At 40.6% G+C, this 24,665-nt stretch overlaps 1 protein-coding gene across 5 annotated transcripts in view; it reads left to right on the top strand.

Moving 5' to 3' along the window:
- Positions 1 to 24,665, top strand: part of PLPPR5 (phospholipid phosphatase related 5) — a 190,905-nt gene that overhangs the window by 143,128 nt on the left and 23,112 nt on the right. For 2 of the 5 annotated variants that reach the window (XM_040609942.1, XM_040609943.1), the window contains 2 exons: positions 2,595 to 2,783; positions 23,534 to 23,666. In XM_040609942.1, the coding sequence (XP_040465876.1) occupies positions 2,595 to 2,783; positions 23,534 to 23,666 (322 nt within the window). Of the gene's footprint in view, positions 1 to 2,075; positions 2,213 to 2,332; positions 2,784 to 13,788; positions 14,083 to 23,533; positions 23,667 to 24,665 lie in introns of those variants that run through there. The other 3 variants (XM_040609945.1, XM_040609944.1, XM_040609946.1) reach the window with 3 other exon arrangements.

Here is a 24,665-nt window from a genome sequence, read left to right on the forward strand (position 1 = left end):
TGGTCCACCCACCTGTAGTATTTGAAACACAGGCACTAGATTGAGCCAGATAATATAAGTGACTGTTTTATCTAATAGATTTATTCCAGCCCGTTGCACACCATATTTTTAAATGATCGGAAGCTACCTATTACAGCCTAAATAATGTCACTGTTGCAGAGTAAGAGAAAAGCATACAGACACTGTATTACTTTTCACTGTAATGCTCCTTAATAAGACCTTCTATACTTGTGCTTCATTTAATGGCAGCCAGACACTTGTTAGCATTTGTGTATCAGCAGAAAAGACCAAGCACTCAGGATACAGATGTATTCCCATACCACCAGCAACGGTATTAATTTTGTTTAGCCTTAATGAGAGAAGGCCAAGAACATTTCTTACTATTGTTTACATCTACCTCACGGTGGGGTGTAGAGAAGGGAGAGTCAGATTCTTCCCTACAGGTTCGCAGTGACAGGAGGAAAGGCAGCAGGTCCAGGATGGCACACAGAAAATGCTAGCTTAATATAAGGAAAAAATGTTTTACATGTCAGGGATTGGACACTGGCACAGGTTGTCTAGGGTGGCTGTGGAATCTCCGTCCTTCGAGATACTTGACAATTGACTGGACTGAGCAACCTGGTCTAATGGGACCTGTGTTGAGCATGTAGTTGGACTATATGACCTATAGGAGATTCTTTCCAAAATCTATGATCCGAAATCCTTCATGGTTTTTGATAGTAGCTTCATAAAAGCTTTGTAAACCCAGGACTTTTTATGTCCTCTAATTCCTATATGCAATAGGTCCATTGGTATAGCCATAAAAAGAAGTTGGCTTGCAATAGCAAAATGCAGAAGTATTTTAGTAAATGGTTACTGGAAAAAGGTTGACTTTCCCCAATGCCAGTTTTTGAAAGAAATATGCCACCAGTGTTTCCCTGAAGCACCTACTCAAATACAACCGAAGAGCTGAGCTTCATGCTCATTGCAGTCCTGCTGTTGCCTTTGGTCTTTGGATCAGGCCTCATATCCTAACAATGGGGGTATTTGTACGCAACTTCCAGGATGAAATTAAGATTTTTATGTGTGTATGGTAATGGATATTGGGCTGTGCTAAGGAAATGGAGAAAATAAACTCTGTGCTAGGCAGAATTCACCACAAGATGTCTCATGTCTCACTACGTATTTTTCACGGAGGTAGGGAGCTATCCAGCGAAGTCTGGTGAGCGAAACGCCGATGACATGATGTAAAGTCTTCTGGCAAGTATGTTAAGAACGCATAAAAATAGACAGGCATGAGGAGTGTGTTCTTCAAGGGCTGACTGAAATAAATGCATGGAGACTAACATCACTGAATATGAACAAAATTCTCCAGAATGGAGAGAAAAACGAACAGTTAAAGCCAAAGTACAACACTAGAAAAATGATAAATCAGGGTGATCAGATCTCATTTCTTACTTCTAATGGCCTTTACTAAGTAAGCCAAGTGGAATTTTTACGGCTATGGTGTCCCTTTAAAGACAGTTTCCCGGCCACACAACATACTGGGATGGGTGTGTGGGTGTGTACCTTTAACTTTTTATCTGTTGGTGTTGGGCATCCAGACTAGAGCCGGCACATGCGTGAATCCCTACAAGTGCTGGATGCAGTGGTCTATTCTTAATCATACGTGCTATACGTGTATTTTTCAGTGGAACTCTTCTGTGTCCATATGTATAAGATTTCTCCCAGCACTGGAACACACTGTCCTCTTACTCTGGGATGTTACTTGGGTGAAGACAGCTTCGTCTGCAGCTACCCCTTTTCTTTATAGCTGTTAAACGAAAGCTTTGGCCAGAAATTGCTTTAATAGCTAGCCACGTACAAGAGGATTTCCATGCTGAGGCCCTTCCACCCCGGCCGATCCTTTTGCCCGCCGGGCCCGGCCGGGCTGCGGCTGCCGGCGGGGCCGGGGCTGCGGGGCTGCGCGGTGCCGAGCGCCCGGCGCTTCCCAGCGGCGCCGGGTGGGGCGGGGCGGGACGGGGCGGTGGGGGGCAGCGCCGGGAGCTCCCCCGCCCGTGCACGCCCGCACACAGGTGTGTGTGTCGGTGTGGCGAGAGGGACCCGCGGCACCCCCCGCCCCGCCGGAGGCGGGGGGAAACCGGGGAGGGTTTACTTACTAATCGCGGCCGCGGGGCCGTGCCGTGGGAGCCGTCCCGGGGCCGGGGAGCTGTCAGATTGGCCTTCACCGCCGGTGCGGAGCCTCCGCCCGCCACCCCCTCCCTCCTCCCCGCCCGGGCCGGGGTCCGGCGCGGCTACTGCTCCCCGGGCGGGGCGGGGCGAAGCCGCCCCCTCTCGCCGCCGCGCTCCGCCCGCCCGCCCGCCCGCTACACGAGCCGGCGGCCGCGCTGGAGCCGGTGTGAGCGGCGGGCCGGGCCCCCGCCTGCCCTGCCCTGCCCGCGCTCCCCGCCCCGCGGGCTGCCCGCGCTGCTGCCCGCCGCCGAGCCGCCTCCGTCCGCGGTGGATGCCGCCGGGGAGCGGGCGGAGCGCGCCGCCGGGGAGGGGGGCTGCCGCGGCCGCCGGAGCCCACGTACGTGCGAGTGCCCTCTCCGCTCACCAGCATGCTTTACTTCCAGATGGTGATCATGGCAGGGACCGTGATGCTGGCTTACTATTTCGAGTACACGGACACCTTCACGGTCAACGTGCAAGGCTTCTTCTGCTACGAGGGCGCATACCGAAAGCCCTACCCGGGCCCGGAGGACCGCAGCGCCGTGCCCCCGGTGCTCCTCTACTCGCTGACCGCAGGCGTGCCGGTGCTGGTGGTAAGCAGGGGCCGCCCGCGCCCCAACTCGGGCAACTTGTTGGGCTGGGCCGGGCCGCGGGCCCTGGCCGGAGCGGCGCCGCCGGTGGGGTGGCTCTGGGGTGGGCACGGCGGCGGGGACCCTCCGCGCTGCCGGCGCCGCGGGACTGCAGCCTGGCCCCGCGGGCCTCGGCGACCAGCGCTGCCGGCCCCGGCCCCGGCCCGTACCCCAGCCGCTGCCCGCCCCGCGCCTCTGAAGTGTATTTTTAGCACCGGTTTATGTAACTGCTAGTGCCCGTGTTGCCAGCCCCGTTCGACTCCGTTTGGTAAATGCAATCTTCTATTTCTCGAAAGGTGTCTCAGTTGCAGGTAGACGGGCTACCTGAGGAAAATCCACTTGTTAGCAACCACTCTACTAATATTTTGCCCACTACTAATTAGAAAACCTCTCTGTCCGTTTAGGTTTTTGAAAGTAAAACTGATATGTGCAAGGAACAGGGAGCAGTTGTGCCTGATTTAGTTGTCTCCATATGTCACAGTTACTGATGTGTGTGCAAACTAAACCTGTGTCTCTAATTGAACATGATCTTCTGTCAATCAAGTTTAAATAGGTGTATCTAAAATGAATTTTATTTCATTGATTTTCTTTGACTTTTGGGGAAAACGGCTAAGAGGGAAAAGCAATGAGATGTCTTCCCTTCAAGTTGTTGAATGTACTGTTTGTGTTGTCAGATAACAAGGGCATTAGCATCATTTGATAATCCCTGACCATACTGTGGGGCAAAGACAGGGGGGGAATGAAATGGAAATACTTAACCATGGGGTATGGATTATATATAGACTCTCCAGGTGCATGCACACTTACACATACAGAAACTCCTTATAAAGACTTTATTTTAATCAGCTGTAATCATTAGAATAATAATAACAAAATTACAATAAGAGGTGTCTTAAAATGGTAATTATTAGTTTCACTGATTAATTAATTTTCAGGAAAATAAGAAAAGTATGAGAAGGGAAAGCTTCATCAGGGTGATATTATGGTAATCCCAGACACGATTCCCTTCTGCGTTGTAGCGCCATGAGGTCTCAGATGGTATCCAACATAAAACCCTCATGGTCAGGCTCAGCCTTAGTATTTGAAACTTTGTTCTTTTTTTTTTCTAGGGATTGAACTACATCATTTGGCAAAACATGTTATGTAGCCTTTTGGTTTCATTTTCCTTTTTATTTGTACATCAATTAGTTGACCATTTTATTACCTGTTTGTTTGCTCTTTTTAACCCCCAAATGACATTGAGATTTCAAAGGAGGTTTTTTTGGTTGTGATGCTTTTCTGTTGTTTGCATGTGATATTTGCTTTGATTTTAAATTATTTCTTTTGTTTGGCTCAGGAAATTATGAAGATTATGTCAGATATTCATGATTTACATTTCTTTTTCCTAACATGTGTCAGCAAAATGGATAGGTAGTTTCCATTCATTTCCTGCATGCTAGATTATTATGTTGGAGAAAACACATGACGTTTTGGGTTGGCAGTCTTGTAATCAGCCTTGCTAAAAACCTAATAATAGAATGTAACGGTATTTGTGCTTCCTCTCCCAGTCACCAATCTTGTGTGCAAACGGCATACGTTGGGAGGTCAGGGCATGGAAAACCACATTGCAGGTGCCTGTCTTGCATTTTTTTTTAACAAAATTATTGTAATGGAGAATTCAGCCCCTGGACCGCCATGCCTTCAACAGCATTAAGTTCAATTATTAACATTATTAAATGCAACATTTTCCAGGCTTCAGACAGAATTCTGTTCCGATTCTCCTTTGGCAATCCTCCTGGACTTAGCGTTTGCACGAGATGGCTCTTGTTCAGTTGTGCAGGATATGGACATTGATGTTGCTTGTTCTTTTCATTGAGAGAAGTGGTGAAGGTAATACTTCACCAAAGCAACTTACATGCTTTTAGCAGTAGATGAACTTCCCAAGATTTCGGAGATGAATTAGATTTCTTTCAATTTCATTTGTTTTTCATCTGACAGCTTGAACATAAATTTTTCTGTGTAATTTTTGGGTTTTTTGTCTGTAAATGAAATACAAAAATGAATGTGTAACAAATCCATATTCCTGCTTGTGAAGATACAAATGTAGACCAATGAAGGAAATGGATTTCTATGAATGAAATTGTACTTTTTTTTTTTTTTTTAATCCCCTAAATCATTATAGTCATGGAATATAGTTTATTAAATACTAAGATTTGTGAGAGCTTTGAAAAAAATTTTTTTCTTTCTTTCTGTTAGTTTGTTGTGTGGGGTTAATGCTGTTTCTGGAGTTTGGAGATAGTGCGACAGTGTTTACCTTGGTGTTCAGGGTATCTGTTTTTTAGTTTGGCTGGGTTTTGGGTTTGTTGGTTTTGGGGTTTTTTGAGAGACGGAGCTTGTTGAATTGGAGCCATAGAGTGCTTCAAGGTAACCCAGGTTGTCTTAATGTGACTCAATCAATGGCTCCATTGCACTGAGTTTTAATGAAGTTGGTCTAAAATCTAAAATTAGAGAATAAATGAGTCTTTCCAGTGACTTTCCTCTTTCCACATGCCATGGTAGCTGGATCTGTCTTGATGAGCATCTCATCAGCAATGGGTCTTTTGCTGCTGTGAGGCTGTCACATGGCTGCTCATCCAAAACTCCTGTGCCACATCAGAGCTGAAGTAACAGACCCAAGTGTCAAGCCATGAGGTAGAGCTGAGTGTCTGGTCACAGGGCAGCAACATGCACGTCCTGAAACATAAATAATGAGCTTGGTCATTTGACAGCGATGTACCTGTGAGTACCATGTTAATCCTGGAAACTTTCAGATTAATCTTTAAAATGCTACTTCTTGGTAATACATGTCTGCAGCACTAGCGCAGCGTTGCTCCCGTGCTTCCATTCCTGTGTCTAGCTGCTTCCCCATGCCACCTGCCCCCATGCCATCCAAGGACAGACGCAGTTGGCCTCAGGTCCTCGGGAGTCTGATCTGGGAAATGGAGACCCAGGGCAAAAGCAGAGACTGCTTGCTGTATTGTAATGCTTTACTTGCAGGTGCTCTGGTGTGGGAAAGGGAAACTGTGACTGAAGGAAGAGGTTTTGTATTCTGCACATGGGACTTTCTGGGTTTGTTTATCTACTGTCTTTGGTCAAGTATTTACAAACTATTAACCAAATATTTTGTTAGCCCTGAAGTGGTCAGGCAGTTGGACTAGATGATCATTGTAGATACCTTCCAACTGAACTGTGTTGTTCTACAGTATCTCCTAGGTCATGTAGGAGCTAGTAAGAAGTCAAATTATTGTGCTATTCACTTCAACAGTAATCAATTTATTGTCCACTAATAGACATATCTGCTTCAAGTCCCTGCAACTTCAGAGTTGCCCAGAGAAGCTGTGGATGCCCCATCCTTTGAAGCATTCAAGGCCAGGCTGGATGAGCTTTGAGCAACCTGGTCTAGTGGAAGGCATCCCTGCCCATGGCAGGGGGATTGGAGCTAGATGATCTTTAAGGTTCCTTTCAACCCAAACCATTCTGTGATTCATAGGTATAACAGTAATTGTAGGAAACCTGTAGAGGAATCCAGCAGCCATTCTGTAGGATGAGCAGAGCTTCTCCCTTTCCCTTTTTCCAGTTGATTTGCCAGCTTTTATGCAGGTTCCATGCAGTGAAGCAGGATGTGTTACAATATTGGGTTTCTGTGTTCTATGGACTATCTCTAAAGGGTATACGCTCTGTTCTTTATCTGTCAAATCTGTAGTTTGAGTTCCTTCACTGGAGAATTTTGAGGGCCCAGTTGTATGGGTTTGTTTGCTTTGTTTTTAAAGACAGACTGAAAAAACTGCAGTGTAACGTATTACAAAATACATGGTCCATTCTAATGTTAGATTATTATTGGTGGAACCAATAATAATCCTAAATTGTATTTTAGGCACAGGTAAAGTAATGTCTTGAGTGAGTAGATGTGTTTGCATAAGGAGCATTAGGCAGGCTGACAGTGAAATGTTCTACAAAAGAAAATGCAGCTGAAATTGCAATTCTGATTGCAATGTAAAAGAATGTAAAAGCCCGATTCTGCAATGGAAGAATGAGACTCCTGCAGAGACAGTGCCCCTGTGGGCTCCCTTCCTCCCATTTGTCTTTGTGACTCAGGGTTGGGAGAATACTGCTAGCTCTGCACTCCCATCATTTTACTGTCGGTAGCACTAATATCCAGAAATTTCTGTTACACTGTGGAATTCTTAATATGCTATTTTTAAATTTTTATCTTTAAATCAAATGCAAAGAAGAAATACACTCTTGATTTGAGTCTATTCAAATACGTAATAAACATAAAAGTGCTAGTTGAGAGCTCAGTGCTATTTAAGCCATTTCCCAAAGTGCCAGTTCTTGCTCAGTGGGCTGGTTGCTTTTTTAGACTTGTTATGACAGATGTAGCTTGGGAAATATACGTCAGTCTAATCCTTTAGCTTCCAGTAAAATGATTTGTAGAACTGTGAGGCTAGTGTCTCATGTTTTCAGAATCTATAGTATAATCAGTTCTGCATTATTTCTTTCTGGTAGATCTTAATAATTTTGACCTCTCTAAAATAGTATTAACTGCGCACAAGGATTCTTTTAGAGTCCACACGCTAATATGAATTACTTAAAGTGTCAAAAATGTTTAAGCAATAATGGGTGTAAAACTCAATGTATTGGACCTACCATGTATGCTGACTGTTGTATAAACGCCAGGAGGAAATAATGACACACTTTCATTAGATGTGTAAACAGTTTTATTATGCAAATGTTGTTTGTTTTTATTTCCAAGTAACAAGCGGATGATTACAGTACTTATTCGTAAAATATACACTGTTCTATTTGCCTACATGAATTCCTAGCATATTAATATTTTCTCTGTAAACCTATTAAAGACTAATTTGTTTTAGGATTATCCCCTTAATATCATCATTGAAAAAATATCTGCCGTTCAGACATAAAATATTGTGATGTATTTTTTTTTTTAGTAGACTGGATGAATCTTTAAATTGGCACATCCCAAACAAGAAATGGATCTAAAAAATCGGGCATTCTGCTTTCAGCTTAGCTTTAGTCAGGAACTTTCTCCTTTCTGATCATTTGAGGAAGGAATTTTGAAACCTGGCAAAAAAAACCCTGTAAAGTGAGAGGTGCGAATCATTGTTCATTAATTGAATTTACTGTACCCTGATGCTTTAAGAAAAATGAGGACAATTCTGTGAATAATGAGAAAGAGAAGCTACGTTTTGAAGGATCAGCATAGATTTCATGTCTGTCTTCTTCAGTGTCTTTGCTGGTCTCATAATAGTTCCAGGTCTAGGTGGCTCAAGAGTAGTTGAATATGCAGAGACCTGAAGGAGATGCACTGTTTCTTTTCAGCACATAAATGTAGCTGATGTGATTGGGCGTGCTCCTATCGCACTCTTCCTTTGTGAGCCTGTTAGTCCCTGTTTTCTTTCTGGCACCTATAATTTCGTGTGCTCTGGCATCAGGGACTGATTAGATTTTATCAGGCTGAGTTTTCAACATGCTCTTGTCAGAGTAGCTTTTAGTTAGCCTGTAGTTCATTGAAACTGTTCTACTCTGATATAACTTAGTGCTGAACATGAATAAGGGTGCTGGATTGTGATTCAGTTTGGGGACATCAAAATGTTCTGTTATCTGTTTCTTATAACTTAAGGGGAAAAAAAAAAAAAATGTAGAACTAAGGTTCCAAGAAAAGTATTTCTGGAAATGTCCTCTATGAATTAGCTGTCCCAGGAATCTGTAAATTTACCCTCATACCTGAGAACCCTAGATGCTCTTCATTCCTGAGCTTAGTCAGAAAAAAGCACTTCCTTCACAAATGTTTCTGTCATCTATTTTAGGCTGATTATTTTTCTGCTTCTTGGTTGGTACCAAGTTGCTTTAGTTTCTATGGACACTTTGATACTATTGGTAAAAACTAAAGCACAGGGGCAGAATCAAAGACTTTTTACCTGCTCTGCTACTTGAAGCAGAAGTGGCCTCTATGCATCCTGAAGGAGCCTAAGCTGTTTTGTCACTTCTGCCAGAAAGAAATCAAGCAAACTTGATAAATAATGTAAGGATGCACAGTTGCTAGCAGCTCTGTATTACAGGGCAAAAAAATTGAAGAGTATGTAGTGAGGTATTCAAGTGTTCATTTGTATGCACCTTTACAGCAAGTTAGAGGAATCACCCAGCAAAGTGGGTCTTTCGGGTCCGTTCTGGTGTTCTTTTTGGGGAGCAGTAAGTTTTTTGCTAGGTAGGTAGCTGCAATAATTGAACATCTCCTAATGCTGTTTTTGAAATGACAATGGTAATGCAACAGAAGATGGGAATTGCACATCCAGACTGGTATGAATTGGGTAGAATAAACTTAGCCCCTGAAATAAAATGCAAATGGTTTTACTTGTATGAGAAACTCTCTTTAGCTCCTTGCTATGTGACCTATTTCAATAATCCTGGAATATTTATTAATTAACTAAGCTTATTTATGTGTCCTTTTCTTGTTGGCACATTTGACAGCTGTTAAGACTTTACATGAAGAAGGAATTGCCAGAGTACTTTGTTTACTCTGTGATCACGTTGTTCTTGAAGGGCACATTTGATCTCTCTCTTCATAGTTCTGTTTCAACCTGTGTGCATAGCTGCAGCTTCTTTTCCTTTATAGTTTTCTTCTTCCATTCTCACTTGGAGTAGGGTGGGGAGAAGAAAAAAAGACATGTCAAACATGGGTTTTTTTTGTTGTTTTTGTTTTGGGTTTTTGTTTTGTTGGTTTGTTGTTTTTTTTTTTAATGTGCGAATGCTGGGGACTTCAGAAAACCACTGTTTTGAAAGCGGGGAATGCCAGCAGGAGATGTTGAAAATAAGGGAAAATTTATGTCATGCTTTTCCTTTGTGAAGGGATAATTGCAACTTTACTTAAGAACAAAAAATAAATCACACTGTTAAGGTCTGCAGTAACTTTGTATACCAGATGTCAGTATTTGCCTGTTGAGACACATAGTAAGACGAATACGTGGTTTGATAGTCTGATGCTGGTTTTATCCCAGTGTAAAACCACTAATCCAACAGAGCTGTAACCAGGAGAAACAAAAGATTCAGAACCATTGTGGGTTTTCTTGGGAATTCTTTATGTCTGTCTTCCTCTTGTGCTGGGATGGCTTATGTGAACTGTAGAAGTTATGTTTGTACTTCCAATTGAATGTATGATCTCTGCTGTGCTTGCTATGCATGCTATTTACAAACACTAACAATATCGAAGCCATATGCTTCATCCCTTGATGGGCTCTCTGGAAGTAAAGTGGCAAGCAGATGTGAACAAAGGCGGACAGGGTTCTGTTTGCAACAGCTGAATGCCTGCTTGTCCTGTAAATTATGCACTTATGTTTAAGTGAGAAATTGTTAATCCAACTAATCCTGTGCGATTAGGGAACTTGTATGCATTGTTTATAATGTAAAAGAGTAGGCTTGAAGTAATGATCAGTTTCTCAACCAAACAATTCTTGCTTCATCATGCAGAATTGAGGAGATGGGTGTCCATATGATATATAATAAATGACAGCCAAAGTAGAATTGTAAGTAGCTTTAGCTGTGTTTTTCAGCCTTAAAAGCAGTGTGATGTTTAAAAAGCTTTACAATGCTCCTGCAGCATCTCTCAGATACATTGGAGTGATGGCCCAGCTTTCAACATAAATGGTTCTTATTTAGCTGAGGTGTGGTACCTCATAGGTGGCAAATAAAAAGCCTAGCTGAGGTGGATATACCACATCTCCAGTACTCAGAAAGCATGTACATGTGGCATGCTGTTTTAATGAGGAATACTATTGTAAACATGCTAGTCCTTTAGTCACTCGTAGTGCAGTGAATGTGATATTAGAGAGGGACTAGGAAAGCAAAAGTTATAGCCCTTGCTATCTGTTCAGCAACCTGGCTTTGCGAAGATCACTTCTATTAGGTGATCGGTTGGAAGGTTGGAATATATTTATTTTCAGTGTAAAGCACTAAGAAGTCATCAGTAGAAAATTACTGTTTATATCACGATTTTTTTAATCTACTATTAACCTAATAAATAGTTCAGTACAGCTTCAAAATTGACTCTCAATCCTGGATGCCATTTCCTGGAGTATGAGGCACCATAAAACCCCCTCTGGTTATACTGAGTGAAAACTCAGTAGGCTGTGGGTTCTGCTTCTACTTACCATCTGGACAATGTACACTGTTACCTGTAATTTTGCATGGATTATATAAACGTATCATAGTTATCCATTGCATCATTATTATACATTATATATTCATATGAAAATGTCATTAACAATATAATGTAAAACCAGTTATAAGTGCAATATAGCTATTTTTTAAAGGCCTTTCTTTTTTACAAAAGGAATTTACCTTCTCTGCACATATTATTTCTTGCGGGTCACCCATGTAAAGTTAAGGAGTGTGTATGAAGACATTCATTCCTAAACTAGACTTTTCTTCTTTTCTAAATAATAATAATTTTTAAAAGCTATCAAGAACAGAAGGCAGCCCAACAGTATCCTACTGTTCTTACTCTTTTTTCTTTCTCTATGTAACATTTTGAAACACCTGTTGTTTTAGGCTGGTAGGTTTCATGCTGTCCCTATATCTGAGCCATAGATATTTTGTCATTCAAACTCTGAATAATATTAATGAGGATTTTCTTTGGTCGATTTTTACTTTTGCTTCTTTATAATTAAAGTATTAAATATTAGAATCAGTAAACAGAACTCAGCTTCCCAGTATAGTTATTCTGGGTAGTAATAGGGATTTCTGTGACCTGTCCATAGCAGTTTAGGGCTCAGACATGACTGAATTAATTCTGCTTAAAGACTTTTTAATCACGGGTCAGCTGAGCTGCAGTAAGCAACCATGTACAATTTGCAGCCTGCAGGGAGCATGAGGTGAAGTATTTGAGCTTGACCTGCTTTGAGACTTAGGCCAAGACGTGTTACCTCTTTGGATTTTATGGAGTAGGTGCACAGACTGTCTATTACACAGCTCTGCTCACAAGTGGGGACCTCATATGGTCAGACTGCTGCAGGCTGGTGTCTGAAGGCTGACCTCCTCAATCGCAGAAGTGCTCCTTGCACTTCTCCTTGCATAAGTTCATCTCTGTGCAGAGCAATGTGTGGACCTGCCTGAGTTTCAGCACATGCTTAATACTAGTTTGATCATACATAGATTGAGCTTGGTGTCCAGAGCCTTTCCCTAGTTTCTGCCTCTCCTGCTCCTATGGGGGGTGTCCTTGGACCTTTTGGGGTATATCTGGGCTCTGCCATGAGGCTGCTGCCATCATTCATTCAAACTGCACAGGTGAGTCTGAGCATCCAAGAGGCCTGAGGGAGGAATGAGGAGCTTGTCCTGCATCCCGCTGTAGGCCACAAGCGTGCTCACGTGGATGGTGGTAAGGACAGTCTGGCTGTGACGATGGTCCTCTTTGTGAAGTGCTCATGCTTGACTGAAGTCAGTGCTTCAGTCAGCCATGGGGACTCTGCTTTGTGAAGTGCTCACGCTTGACTGAAGTCAGCGCTTCAGTCAGTCATGGGGACTGTGCAGAGTATTTAGCAACGGCAGATGAGATTTCTAGGCGGATTGACCTTAGGGTATGTAAATAGTGCGTGGACATCTGCAGCTGGCAGAATGAACATACATAGCTGGGGTGTAAGCTCTATCAGACTTCGACTTCATAAAGGGATCTGGCCACCCAAGCAGGATATACATTGAGCCTTTACTGCCTAGCTGTTAAGTGATTACTGTGAAACTAGGCTTCTCTGTAAAGCAGTAGGAGATTTGTGCATGAAAAGAATTATACAAGAGCTAGGTTTGTACTAACTGTTAATTAATTATCTTGGTATTTGTGGAGTTTAATCACATACTTCAGTGCTACTTGGAATAGCAAGGCTTTCCTGAGATGAAACAGTGTACGTGAACGTGTGTGGTGCTGATAAAATCTTTTTATGGAATCGCATTCATTTTAAGAGTCAGTATTGCAGTTTTACTCAGTATTTCTTTTATTTGTGAATTGATTGTGATTGCTGTGTGATTAGAAGGAAGTCATAAAGTTGGGATATTTCTTTAAAGAACTCAATATATTTATGTATGTGAGTGTGTATGCACAACATGCTGCCAGAAAATAGCCATGTTTACAAGGTTGATTTGTATCTGCAGTTTAGTTCACATGTGTTTTAAACTTTGAATGAAAATAGCAAAAAGGTTTAGTACACAACACCAGAATACCTGAAAGGGTTATCGTATCACCAAATGTGTGAAAGCACCTTTCAACACTGCGTACTTTGAACTTCTCTTTCTAGTCTTAAGTTGCTCAAATAATAAGAGATTACATCCAACACTGATGAAAAACACAATATATGTTTGTACATTTACATAATAATTATGTATTTTATCTAATATTCCTTTATTGTCTTTACAAAGACCAAATGCCAGCTCTTATAAAGTCTGCCTTGAAGACAGCCAGTGTCAAAGCTTCACAAGATCTAAAATTTTTAAACAGACTCATTCATCCTTAAAATGCTTCTCTCACCACTTGAGCTTTTATGAAGATATTTGATAAAGCCAGCAACGTATTTACTGTTATTTTACAATTCTGTGTAAAGGAGGTGATCCTTGTTAAGGTAAACCATTATGCTGTATTTAGGAGTGGAAGAAGATGCAGTCACATAGTGAAGAAGAGTAGCTGGGCTTACTTTGGCCTATAGACTTCGTAATTAGTTTTCAGAATACCATTGCATGCCTAAAAGAGCTGTTTTTATGCTCTGCTGTCTTCACAGCAAAGTGTACAATCTCCCCTCTGTCTTGCAGGCATTTCCTGTACTAGGAATTTTTTGCTAAAATTTCCCACTCTTGCTGCTCCTGTGTCAGCTCATTGGCTGCTGTGCTAATGAGGGCACTTGGGACTTCCTCTTAATTCAGGCACTGCATTGTGTAAACTCCTAAACAGGGTCAGATAACATAGTGTTGCCAGCTGCACATCTGCAGCCATCTGGATTTGTGGCAGGAGCAGTAAAATAGACATTGTGTAGCAGAGCTGAAAGAGTGGTGAGAGTGGTGCAAGTCATATTTGCAGAAAACCATAAAGTAAATGCCTCATATTTCATCTACAGGATATACAGAATCATTATTGAAACAGTCTTTCTACATGTATATGTATCAAAGACAAATGGGATATGCTACTGCTGTGCAATGTTCTGTGAAAAAGCTTGCTGGCTGCTTCACTACCATTGCATTGTTAAGAGAAGAGGTAAGTGATTATTAAAACTTACGATGCTCATGAACAGTTCTCTGCTCCCACTTCTATGCCTTCATTAAGATTCTATTTCTAATAAACACCACTTCAGTATATTAATTTATTATAATAACATTCTTAAGGAGACATAACTGCGAAATTGCAGCTTTCAAGTCTGAGGAGAGAAAGAGATGCAGGTAAATGGTCACCTGTTGTTTTGTATCTGGGCTTATGAGTTGTTTGGGGCATATCTGAAGGAGGGACTTCTGATCTCCTTTTCTTTCTGTTCCTTTCTCACTGACCAGCATCTCTAGTGACAATTCCGGGAGTATCATCGTGGTCTTCCTGAAGTCAGTGAAGCTTCAGAAGTTAACTTTGGTAGAGCCACAGTTTCATTCGCTTTGACTGTGTCACTGAAGTTGCACTGTGTCCCAAGTTGCAGTTTCTACTTTTCTTTGGTCTTTTGTTTCCTGGCTTTCACAGGTATTAAAGTGTGGATTAATACTGTCAGGGTTTGTTACTCAGTAGTTTTACTGCTGGTTTGTTGTATGTACTGAATGTACGTATTACACACGAGTAAACCCAATGTGAGACAGTTCAGAATAAAGTCATAGTTCTAGATCAGATGCTTCCCATGCAATGGCTTTTAAAGTGGTTTTAACGCATTTTTAATGACACCTGGATTCTTTGCAGTAATGCTTGCAGTGTCAAGACTATAAAGTATTATATTAGAGGAATGACTTTAAGGTAATAGGCTCAAGAGTGGGCATTAAAGTTTTGGACTCTTCTTTCTGATTTATCTGACCTGGTAAACCTCTTTCCCAAATATTTATTTCTACTATCCTTTAAATTTGACTTGGCTTCCTAATTTGGTTTTATTATCTTCTTGGGCATTCATAGCTGAGGTCCATTTCCCCCCTTTGGCTGAAATATTGCTTTTAATCTAGAATGCTGTAGGTTTTCATGACTAATCCAGCCCCTGTTGAATTTAGTGGGGAAGTTTCCTTTTATTTCAACTGGAAAAACATAATGGCCTGAATGTACTTGGTGGGTTGGCAATTATACTGTAGCCTAAGATAATTGTAAAGGAAGGGATGCTTATACAGAGGCCATTATAGTAGGAGTGGAGCTAGTTCTGTGCTTTCAAAGAGTGCTATTGTGAAGATAATTTTTAATAAAAAAGTACAGAATTATTTTAATGAGGCGTCTGTTGAAATTTATCATTATGAAACAAATACTAATTACAGTAACAAACATAAGTAAAATACAGTTATGTGTGTACGTTTTTCAGGCACACATATTTTGCCACAAAAGTCTAGAAAACAATTCTTGTGGAATCTTACAGGTATTGATCAGATATGTGGCCTGTAAGGCTATAAGCGCAGGGTGCTTATACTGCTACAGTGTTTGGTCCTTCAGTTTCAGTTGTTCGATGATGGTGGCATTTCAGTGAAAGTGGCTTTCCTTGAACTGATCTTGGGAATAATGTATCTGCAAAATGTGGCTGGCCTGGAGTAGAAGTGAAATAGAAGTAAGGCAGTGTGAAAAGCAGGAAATTCAGATATTCTCCTTCCTCTGAGCCTCTGAGAACAGTTGGCTCCAGTCATATACTGACTGTAAAACCACTGCTTTGTGACCAGAATCATTAAGAGATGCCTTTTATGTAATCAGTTTTTATTCAAACAGGGATGAAAGACCGTTTATATCGAATTTAGCAATTGAATGTTCATCCTGGGTAGAAAAGTGCAATTGTGTATATCACCTAAAGGTTTAAAGCATAAAGTAACATCACTGTTGGAAATGATAATTGGTATGGATATCATAAGCATTGGTATTGTGCTCGTTAAGGAATAATGTTTTCAATGTGCACAGAAGGGTTAAGAAACCAATCTCCCTCAACAGACAGAACAAAGTACTGTTTTCCTGGGCAGGCAAGAAACAAAGGGGTTTACCAGGGCCAGGCCATAAGGAACCACAGTCTTTTTCACATGTATCACTTGAAGTCCGGTAGAAGAGTTCCTTGATACAGCTGAGCGCATAGCTGAACATGCTGTGTGGAATTAATCTTCCAATAGGGAAGGTAAATGATAGGGCTTTGACCATTCTGTTTTTCATTCACAAATATTATGGTGTTTTAAAGGTTGAAGCTAAGCACCTGAAAAAAGAAAAATGTTGATGTAAAGTTCTTCAGAATCTTCAATCAAATAATTATATGTGACAGCCACCTTTTTCTGGTATCATTCAGATCAGGAGACTAAAATTAGTTGATCTCTGGTCATATTACAACCCATCCTTCTAATGAGGTGTGTTTGTAGAGGGAAGCTGTGGTGCTTGGAAACTTTGGATAATTGCATCCTCATTTTTGTAAAAAAAAAAATGACAGCTTAAACCCCATATGAATTCCCTATTATAAGAACCTTGTCTGGAATATATCTGCCTGAAGTAACTTTACCTTTTGAAATGTAAACTGATGCTTTTTAGAAGGAAGTTTTGAATTAGTTATTTCTCTTCCCCTCACCATTTTCAGATCAAAATTGCTAGGTTTTTTAATGTTTAGAATTTTCTCTAGAATAATATTTCCTAGCTTTTGGGTATTCATTTTTAAAATTAGGAAAGCTTAGTGGATGGGCAAGAGTTCTCACAAAAGTCTGTTATCTACTACCTCTTGGTATGTGTTCACCAAGAATACTTGTCTCAGTGTGGTGAAATGGTGACAGCAGTTAGCTAGTTTTAGAGCCAAGTGCTAGACACCTATTTGGCCCCTGGACTGCCATGTTAGCATTATTGAGTTTGTTTTCCTAGCGTCCTGGCCATTTCTAATCCCCTGGGGAGCTGCAGTGCAGAGCAGCTGGATACTTTTCATCTCACAGTGATGTAAAGGTTTAGTAGACATGAGTAGGGAATGTAATGCCAAGTGCAGTAGGTAAAGCAGGCTGAATGTGGAGAAGATATTCCCGTCAAGGCAGAGCCTGGCAGGGCTGGTGCACCCTGAGGGGCTGCTTGTTTGCCCCTCTGCTTCTGTCACGGACCTGGTGTCATAGCCATGTCTGGCCCTCTGGCCCTGTGTGGTGATGGCACAAGGCCCTTCTCTTAGTTGCACTCCGAATACCAGGGTCCTGGTAACTGTTTCTCAAAATGATCTTTTATATATATATATAACTGAACTTTGTTTCAGTGTTGTGTGATTCCCTCTGCTGTGCAGAGGCTTTGCCTGTTGGGTGACACCGACATGCTGTAGAGGATATGTCATTTGCATAGACAGTCAATTGCTCAGTTAGGAGAAAAAAAAAAAAAGAAAAAGAATGGGAGGGAAGGAAGCTTTTAGAGAGACTGAATTTTCTTTTTCTGTCATATGGTGAAGTAATGTATGTAGATAATTCAGTGAATGATGAAGTTGTCGATGTCTCTATGTGCTCACTTGAAGCTCCCTGGTTATAAATGTTTGGTTATTATGTCCCTCTTGCTTTCACATAGCAATGAAGTCTTCATGAAGTGAGCAACCTTTACCATTGTTGCATACTGACTATATGTACAGTGTATTACAAAGAGCAGTGACGAATATTTATCCCTGTCAGAGGCAACATTAGTGTTTAGCATATAGCCATATTCTACGCTAGAGAGATACAAGTAAAGCAGATGCTTGACTGTTAGATATATAATCTTACACTGCTGTTTTAATTTTATAAATGGCCATGACAAAATGTATAGCAAGAACTCTATAATTTTCATTTTTTCTCAAAAAATGGAAAGCACATATTTTTAAAGCAAAGTTTACTGGAAAAAAAAGACTGAGTTGTTTTGTTGTTTTTTTTTTTTTTTTTTTTTTCTCACATCTTTCTCTAGAAAAGCAATTTCCTTTCCACATCTCTTCTCCAGACCTTCAGAAGCTGCTATGCAGTATGGTCCTATATCTCCATGCTGAAGGCAAGGGGGGATATATTGTATTTAATCAATAGCAGACAGATTTATCTAGGATTTATTTTTTCATTTTCCTCAAAACTACAGGTCATTTTTTACTATAGAAAATGTACTTCACTGAAAATCAACCAGGGTATTTGCTGTCAGTTTAAGCAAGCAAGAAGCAATGAGAACAAGAAAAACATAAAGAAAATGGCCTCAAGGGAAAGCTCTGCATAATGAACTTGAAATTGCTACTGCTGGAAATACTGTTGCTGCTTTTCTTGCCAGGGCTGTCACCTAGCACAGTAATTTTAGATTAAAGTAGAGAGTGGAGCTTATCTACAGCATCACTAAAGACCAAGGTTTATGCTGCTAGATTTTCCCAAACTCTAGAGACCACCATGTGCTGTGGTATGTTAATGGCACTTTTAAAGGGGAAATAGGCCAGAAATAGCCCATGGTCTTGCTAGAAGTTAAGAAGGAGGATACAAAGAGCAGCAACAACAAAGCCTATGGAAGCCATATTTTTAAAAGAAATCTACTCCACGCTCTTTGTGGCAACTTTTAAGTGAAATGAGTGGGGAGACCATGCAACTGAAATGGTAACAATTTGCCTAGAGATACAGAGATAAAAATCTCCAAGATTTTTAGCTCTAGTTCCCAACTTCCCTTCCTGCCTGATAAGAAAGTGTGAGGAAGTTCCTTCTAGAGAAAAGTAGACCTGTGGACTGCCTGAGATGCTTATTCCCCAAAAGGACAATCCCTTGCCATATTATTTCTTGAAGGTGGTCTCACAGAAGCCTGGGTTACAGTTCAAGTCCTGCCTAAATGAGAGAAATACAATGAATGAAAAGAAGTCAGATGAGAAATTACGATGCACAGTATTGTCAACTGAACTTCTCAAGAAGATCAGAACATGGATGAATATTCAGTGGTCTTTTTAATGCAGTAACTGCTTTTCAGTGTTACTCATCTATCTGAGCAGTTGCTGTAGCTACAGCATAACCCTGAGAACTGGCAGAGAGAGAATCATGTATTCTACCATGTTCCCTACCCCATATGAAATATTTCATGAGCGTTTGTATACCTTAAAATAGGTGTTAACTGGAAAGATCTACAAATATGTACACAGAAATTTCTTTCCTAATCCCAAGTAGAGATCATCAACCTTAAATTTCAGGATTTATCTTGTTTAAATGCATTAATATACCCTAAGATATCTTGTCATCCAAATGAATGTTTAATTCTAACTTGAATCCTGGGGTTTTTATAGGAAGTTACATCATATATGAGAAGGTAGTCCATAAAATAAACCTCATCAGTATTTCAGAAGTGCAGGTATGAGGCCATTTATTTATATATGTGCTGGCTGTTGTAAACTGTATGTGACACTAGGTGAAGTTTGTTTATGGAGTCACTTTACTGGAAAATCAACAAGGTCAGAGCTGCTCTAGCTCTAATATTTGGAATTAGTCAGGTTTGACATTTCAAGTTGAAAAAGAGCTCAGAATTTAGAACCAAGTTAAGAATATACTGGATGGATGATTTTGGGAAGGACAAATTAGATTTCTAAATTGACATGATGCAGTGCTGAAACTAGGAACAGCTTGCCTGGATTCAGAAAAATTACTAATACAGAAAAAACCTGAACTTATTTGGGAGGAAGGACTCTGTGTAGGGAATGTGCACTGTATCCTGTGCAGAAAACAAGGAAAGGTTCAGGTATTGGGTGGTTGGCAATAAATATATTGCTAGTACAAAAACACCATGAAAATCAATGAGCTAATAATTTAATTAGGAGCTAAGAGGTGAAACAAGAAGAAATATTAATTATAGATCGATCTCAACCCTCCTAAACTCTTTTCCTGGTTGTCCGGTGGATTGTCACATTGCTGACAGGATACAATTGCCATGGAAATGGTTATGAGAAATTTTCCTGTAATTTAGATTTTGCTGAGTTAATATTTCTTTTCCATGCTTCCGTAAAAAGAAAGGATTACCTAAATGCTAGTTATGAGGTATGTATTAATATTAAATATCTTTATATAGGGTGATTTTTTTGTATTGTTTGTTACACTTTATATTGTGAACCAGGACTGAGGGCCTTCCCTGTTACAGAGGGACACTGCAGTGGAACAAGGGCCTGATCACTGGCTGTTGGAGCTTAGGCTGATATCTGCAGGGTGGTCATTCTTGTCTTGCTCCTTCTTGTATCAGTTATGTACCATGTACGTTCTTTAGAATACTGGGAAGCTTGTACTTTATGGTGTTAGTCTTCAGCTGAAAATTGTTCTTTTCCTTTATACTTTACATGCTATAATTATGTGTCAAAAAGGTTTCCTCAGCCTTAGGGAAGGATGGCCTCTGCTTTTAACGGCTGTTAAAATATCTGTGAGCTAAGAATTTTAATATATATCATTCTTCAGGAAATCTGTATAGTAATCTAAAGTAATATGACCCTGTTAGACAGAATAAGGTAGGAGTTACTTCTAAGCCTTACTTTTTTCATTGTAAATTGTATTTTTACACCTGAACTTTTGTAGCTCTGTCCAAAAGTTTATGTTGTCAGAGCTTTCACGTTCTCCATTGCAATCCTCTACTGCCAGTTTTAAATATTCCAAAACCTTTTTGCCTGAGACTCTAGCCAAGAAGTACACAAGTAGTTCTGTTACATCAAATGTCATTTGTTGACTGGTTGCAGCTTGCACATACGGTGGAATGGGTGATGGTGGTCCTCCTAGTGAGTGAATACAGAAATTTTTGCTTCCTGAAATATACTAGACATGCAAATTCTGGTAATAGGCAAGAAGGAGAGATCGCCCTCCCTTTCCTCTACCTTGTGGAGCTGATTGTTGCCAGTAGTGCCAGAGAGGAGAAGGGGAGGGAATTGCACTGGGAAACAGAATCTCTCCTGGGACTTACTGAGACTGAAAAAGATATTCCTTCCATTTCTGAAACATCAATAGGCTGATTATTGAGGTGAGCAGTGCTTGTGCTGAAGGAAAGAGGAAGGAGAACAGCTTTAGCTGAGTTGCCAGTACAGAAAAATGCAGAACGTATACTTATTGCCAAATTCCAGAAGGATTCCATCAAAGTAAAGTCACAGAAGCACAGAGATGAATGCCTGTTGTGCTCAATGGCATTATCCCACTCTGACTACTTCTGAGAGCAAAGCACTAAGCCTACTATAGAAAAAGTTTTGTCTTTAGCTGAGTTCTGCATTGTTATGACCCTTGCACTTATGTACTCGCTCTAAGAGTATTTTTGTTCAGCTAAGAACTTGGAACACCGCTCCTTGCTATTCTTGGAGCAGAGGATTTTCTTCATCCACGTTGCCATCAAAGACAGAAGCTGTAGCAAGGAAAAATTGTTGCCAGCAGCAAGAACCTAGATGCAGCTGTCAAAGACAGGCTGCTGGAAGTGAGGATCTCCTTTCCTGTAACTGAATGAGCACCCATTTGCTAACCCCAGCTTCCCTACCAACCAGAAAGAAGAGCCTGTATTCCTAGATCAGCAGATTCAGAGGCTGCTCAGAGCTGGGGAGTTCAGCTTGCTGGCACGCTTTCTCTTGGTGTTCTTGCAAAAGGTTGAGCACTGTATACCACAGATGTTTCCTTTGTGCTGGATTCTGCTTTTTTCTGGAGTTTGGAAATCTGCAATAATTTTGCTGAAACATAATGAGTTTGGGAAAAAAAAAAAACACCCAACAGTTAAAATGCAGAATCTGACTGTGTTCATGATGTCCTTGATGTTTCATTATGCCAGAGGAAAGAAGGGAGTTACTGTGACTCACAGTAAAAATCTTAGTGTTTCAGTTCTCACCTTTATGAATCATACGAAAACAGTTCTTTTTGGGTTTTTTTCATGAGAGCTGTAGGGGTCACTGGGCTGAATTCTCCTTACCATTGTTATAATTTTTATTACCTTGAATTCAAGGTTGAGTTAGGTTTCATATACGTACCAATCATTTGTTAATTATAGATGAAGGAATTGTACTTCATTATGCTGAAAATTTTCTTGCATCAAAGTAGAGAGATAATATTCGTTAGCTCAGATATTGAGATTTCTGTTTCATCTAAAAATTCCACTAGGATCTGAAGCCAGTCTAAAGTAATAGATGATGACTGTTTCTGTGACAAACTGAATTTTGCTTTTTACACGCTTGCTGCCACAGTTATTTTTGTTACTTGTGCCACATTATTTATAACAAGCACTTTCCCTTTCTGTGTGTCACAATTTAGCCCAAAGTCAACTCTGTCGATCTACAAATAACTGAGGTCATTAATGGCATTCTTCCTGTTGACAACAAACTGTGCTTATTGGCTATCACCCATAGTGGGTTTTTTTTGCTTGTTTGGCTTTTTTTGCTGGTTTGTAACCAGTGCTGTGTGCGGAACTGTTCAGAGCTATTGTGATATATGAAAAGTTTTATGATTTCCTGTTAGGTCAAAGGTTTAGAAAAATCTAGGCACTGCATCAGATTTGATGGCATTATTTCTTGTATTTGTGTAGTGTTAAGACTGTTAATTTTGGTGGTCTGCATTCCTGTTCATCAAAGTGTGATGTACCTATCAATAAGCTTTACTGCTTTTCATATAGAAGGGGTGGAAGAGCCTTGCCTTTAAGTCCCACAGTGAATCAAAGCTGGAATATAGTGGTCAGTATTTGACCCTTCTGATCTACTCTTTTTGATTATACTTGTGATACCTGTCATAAAACTTCAGTATCGTAGGTTTAGATAAATACACGCTTAAGGCTTGGCTTTGGCTATTAAACCATAATTGTTGTGAGTGAATTAAAGATCATGTTTTGCTGTACAGGTAAATACAAATCTTAAAGGGGATATTTTACATTCAAAACCTATATTTTTCTTACCTTGTGATTTTCGTCTTTCTTTTTCACCACCTGCAACGTGAATAATCTGTGGACATTAGAACTTCATTCATTTTGGTGTAATGAATGTGAAACAGGCCATGCTTGATGTTAAAATATCAGTAGTGACACTTTGCTCAAGCATGAGGAACAAAGCTAAAGCCAGACTTGATAAACTTAGCTGGCAAAATATGAATCAAACCTTGTTAAGTACCTCCTGGCGAACCAATCCCCTGATGTGAACAGGAGCTCTGTTGTGATTTTCCCCCCTCCCCATGGTCCAGAATTTAGAGCTCAACCCTGTGAAGTGCTGAGTGTCCGTGAAAGCCGTGTGGGAACTGAAATGTTCAACATAATCTTCCAGGATTAGGCCATTAATTTGGTCCATGTTTTGTGCATTATGCGATCTGTTGTTCTTGAACTAATAGATTTCTTTCCCCTCATCCTGAAAACTAGGTTATGTTATGTCAATTCCAAGTCCTGGTTATAGAAATTTATAACTTAAAGGCTTGCTTTACTTCATTTGCATTAAAAGAGAATATTTCCCTTATAAGAAGATTAACATACAGAACTTGGTTCAATAATGTGGTCTTGTTTCCTTAAGATGAGATAGCTGTCTCTGTAATATTAATATATTTTACTTGCTATAATCTGATGTGCCATTTCTCTCCCCTTTTTTTTCTCCTTCCCTAAGATTATCGTTGGAGAAACTGCAGTGTTTTGTCTACAGTTAGCTACAAAGGATTTTGAAAACCAAGAAAAAACAATATTAACTGGAGACTGTTGTTATATAAATCCACTGGTGCGCAGGACCATCAGATTCCTTGGTATGAGCAAAATTATTGCTTTCATTTTCTGAATGATGAGAGTGATCAGTTATGTCTTAATTTTTACCTGAGGAAAATATTCAGATAGTCGTACAACATTTCATGTGTAGTTTTAACTCAGGTGCAGTGAGTTCTCTCCTTTTGGGTAGCAAATGAAGCTTCTTGGAATTTAGGATTAAAAAAAACCCCAGTTGCAGAAACAGCAGTAAAAATACAAAAAATTGAGACCACAAGGGGGTAAACAACCAGCAGGCCGGGCATAGGGTCCAATGGAGGAAGAGGTATCCTTGTGCTATAACTATAGTTGATATTTTTCTTTTGGTTATGCACACACATAGCAGCCAAAGTTCAAGGCACTAGGACACAAATTTGTATTTGAAGCCAAGCCCTTTTTAGGGACTTTCTTAGCCTGGAGATTGTATTATAGTCTTTAGTAGAAAACTATACAAAATCCATGCTCCACTGAAGTCAGCTGTAACTCCCCCATTGACTTCAGTAGATATGAGATGTCATCCTTTCTGCTTAGTTCATTGTAAATGTGTTTGGAAGGAGAAGTACCACCATGCAAAATGTCTATTGGATATTCCCAGGTGCTGCTTTTTAATATGTGCAGGGATGCTACAGCAGGGCTTAGTTCTGTTGTTTGCTTCTCACTCATGGTTGTATCCAAGAGAAACAGCTGGAGCAACGAAGCCTTGGGGCAGCTAATCCTCCTGTGTGCCCCAGTGGCAGGGGGAGGGAGGGCATGTGCAGCTGTGTCTGTATTTGCAGTGTTTGTTTTAACAGCCGTGCCAGCCTTCTAAGAGCATAATTGCTTGCTGTCACAGGAGTGCTAGAAGTCATTAAGAACAAGACTGTCTTGCATAGTTCCAGAGGAGGTGGAGAGTGATGATGAGGAGCTCCTCCTGCTCCAGTTGCTCTGTGTGTAATCAGTGCCCACATTTCCCTACCACTTGGTGGGCCCTCCTTGCTCAGAGAAGCAAAAAGGAATTGGGAAGG

The sequence above is a fragment of the Falco naumanni genome, chromosome 11, assembly GCF_017639655.2.
Source record: "Falco naumanni isolate bFalNau1 chromosome 11, bFalNau1.pat, whole genome shotgun sequence".
Lineage (NCBI taxonomy): Eukaryota > Metazoa > Chordata > Aves > Falconiformes > Falconidae > Falco > Falco naumanni.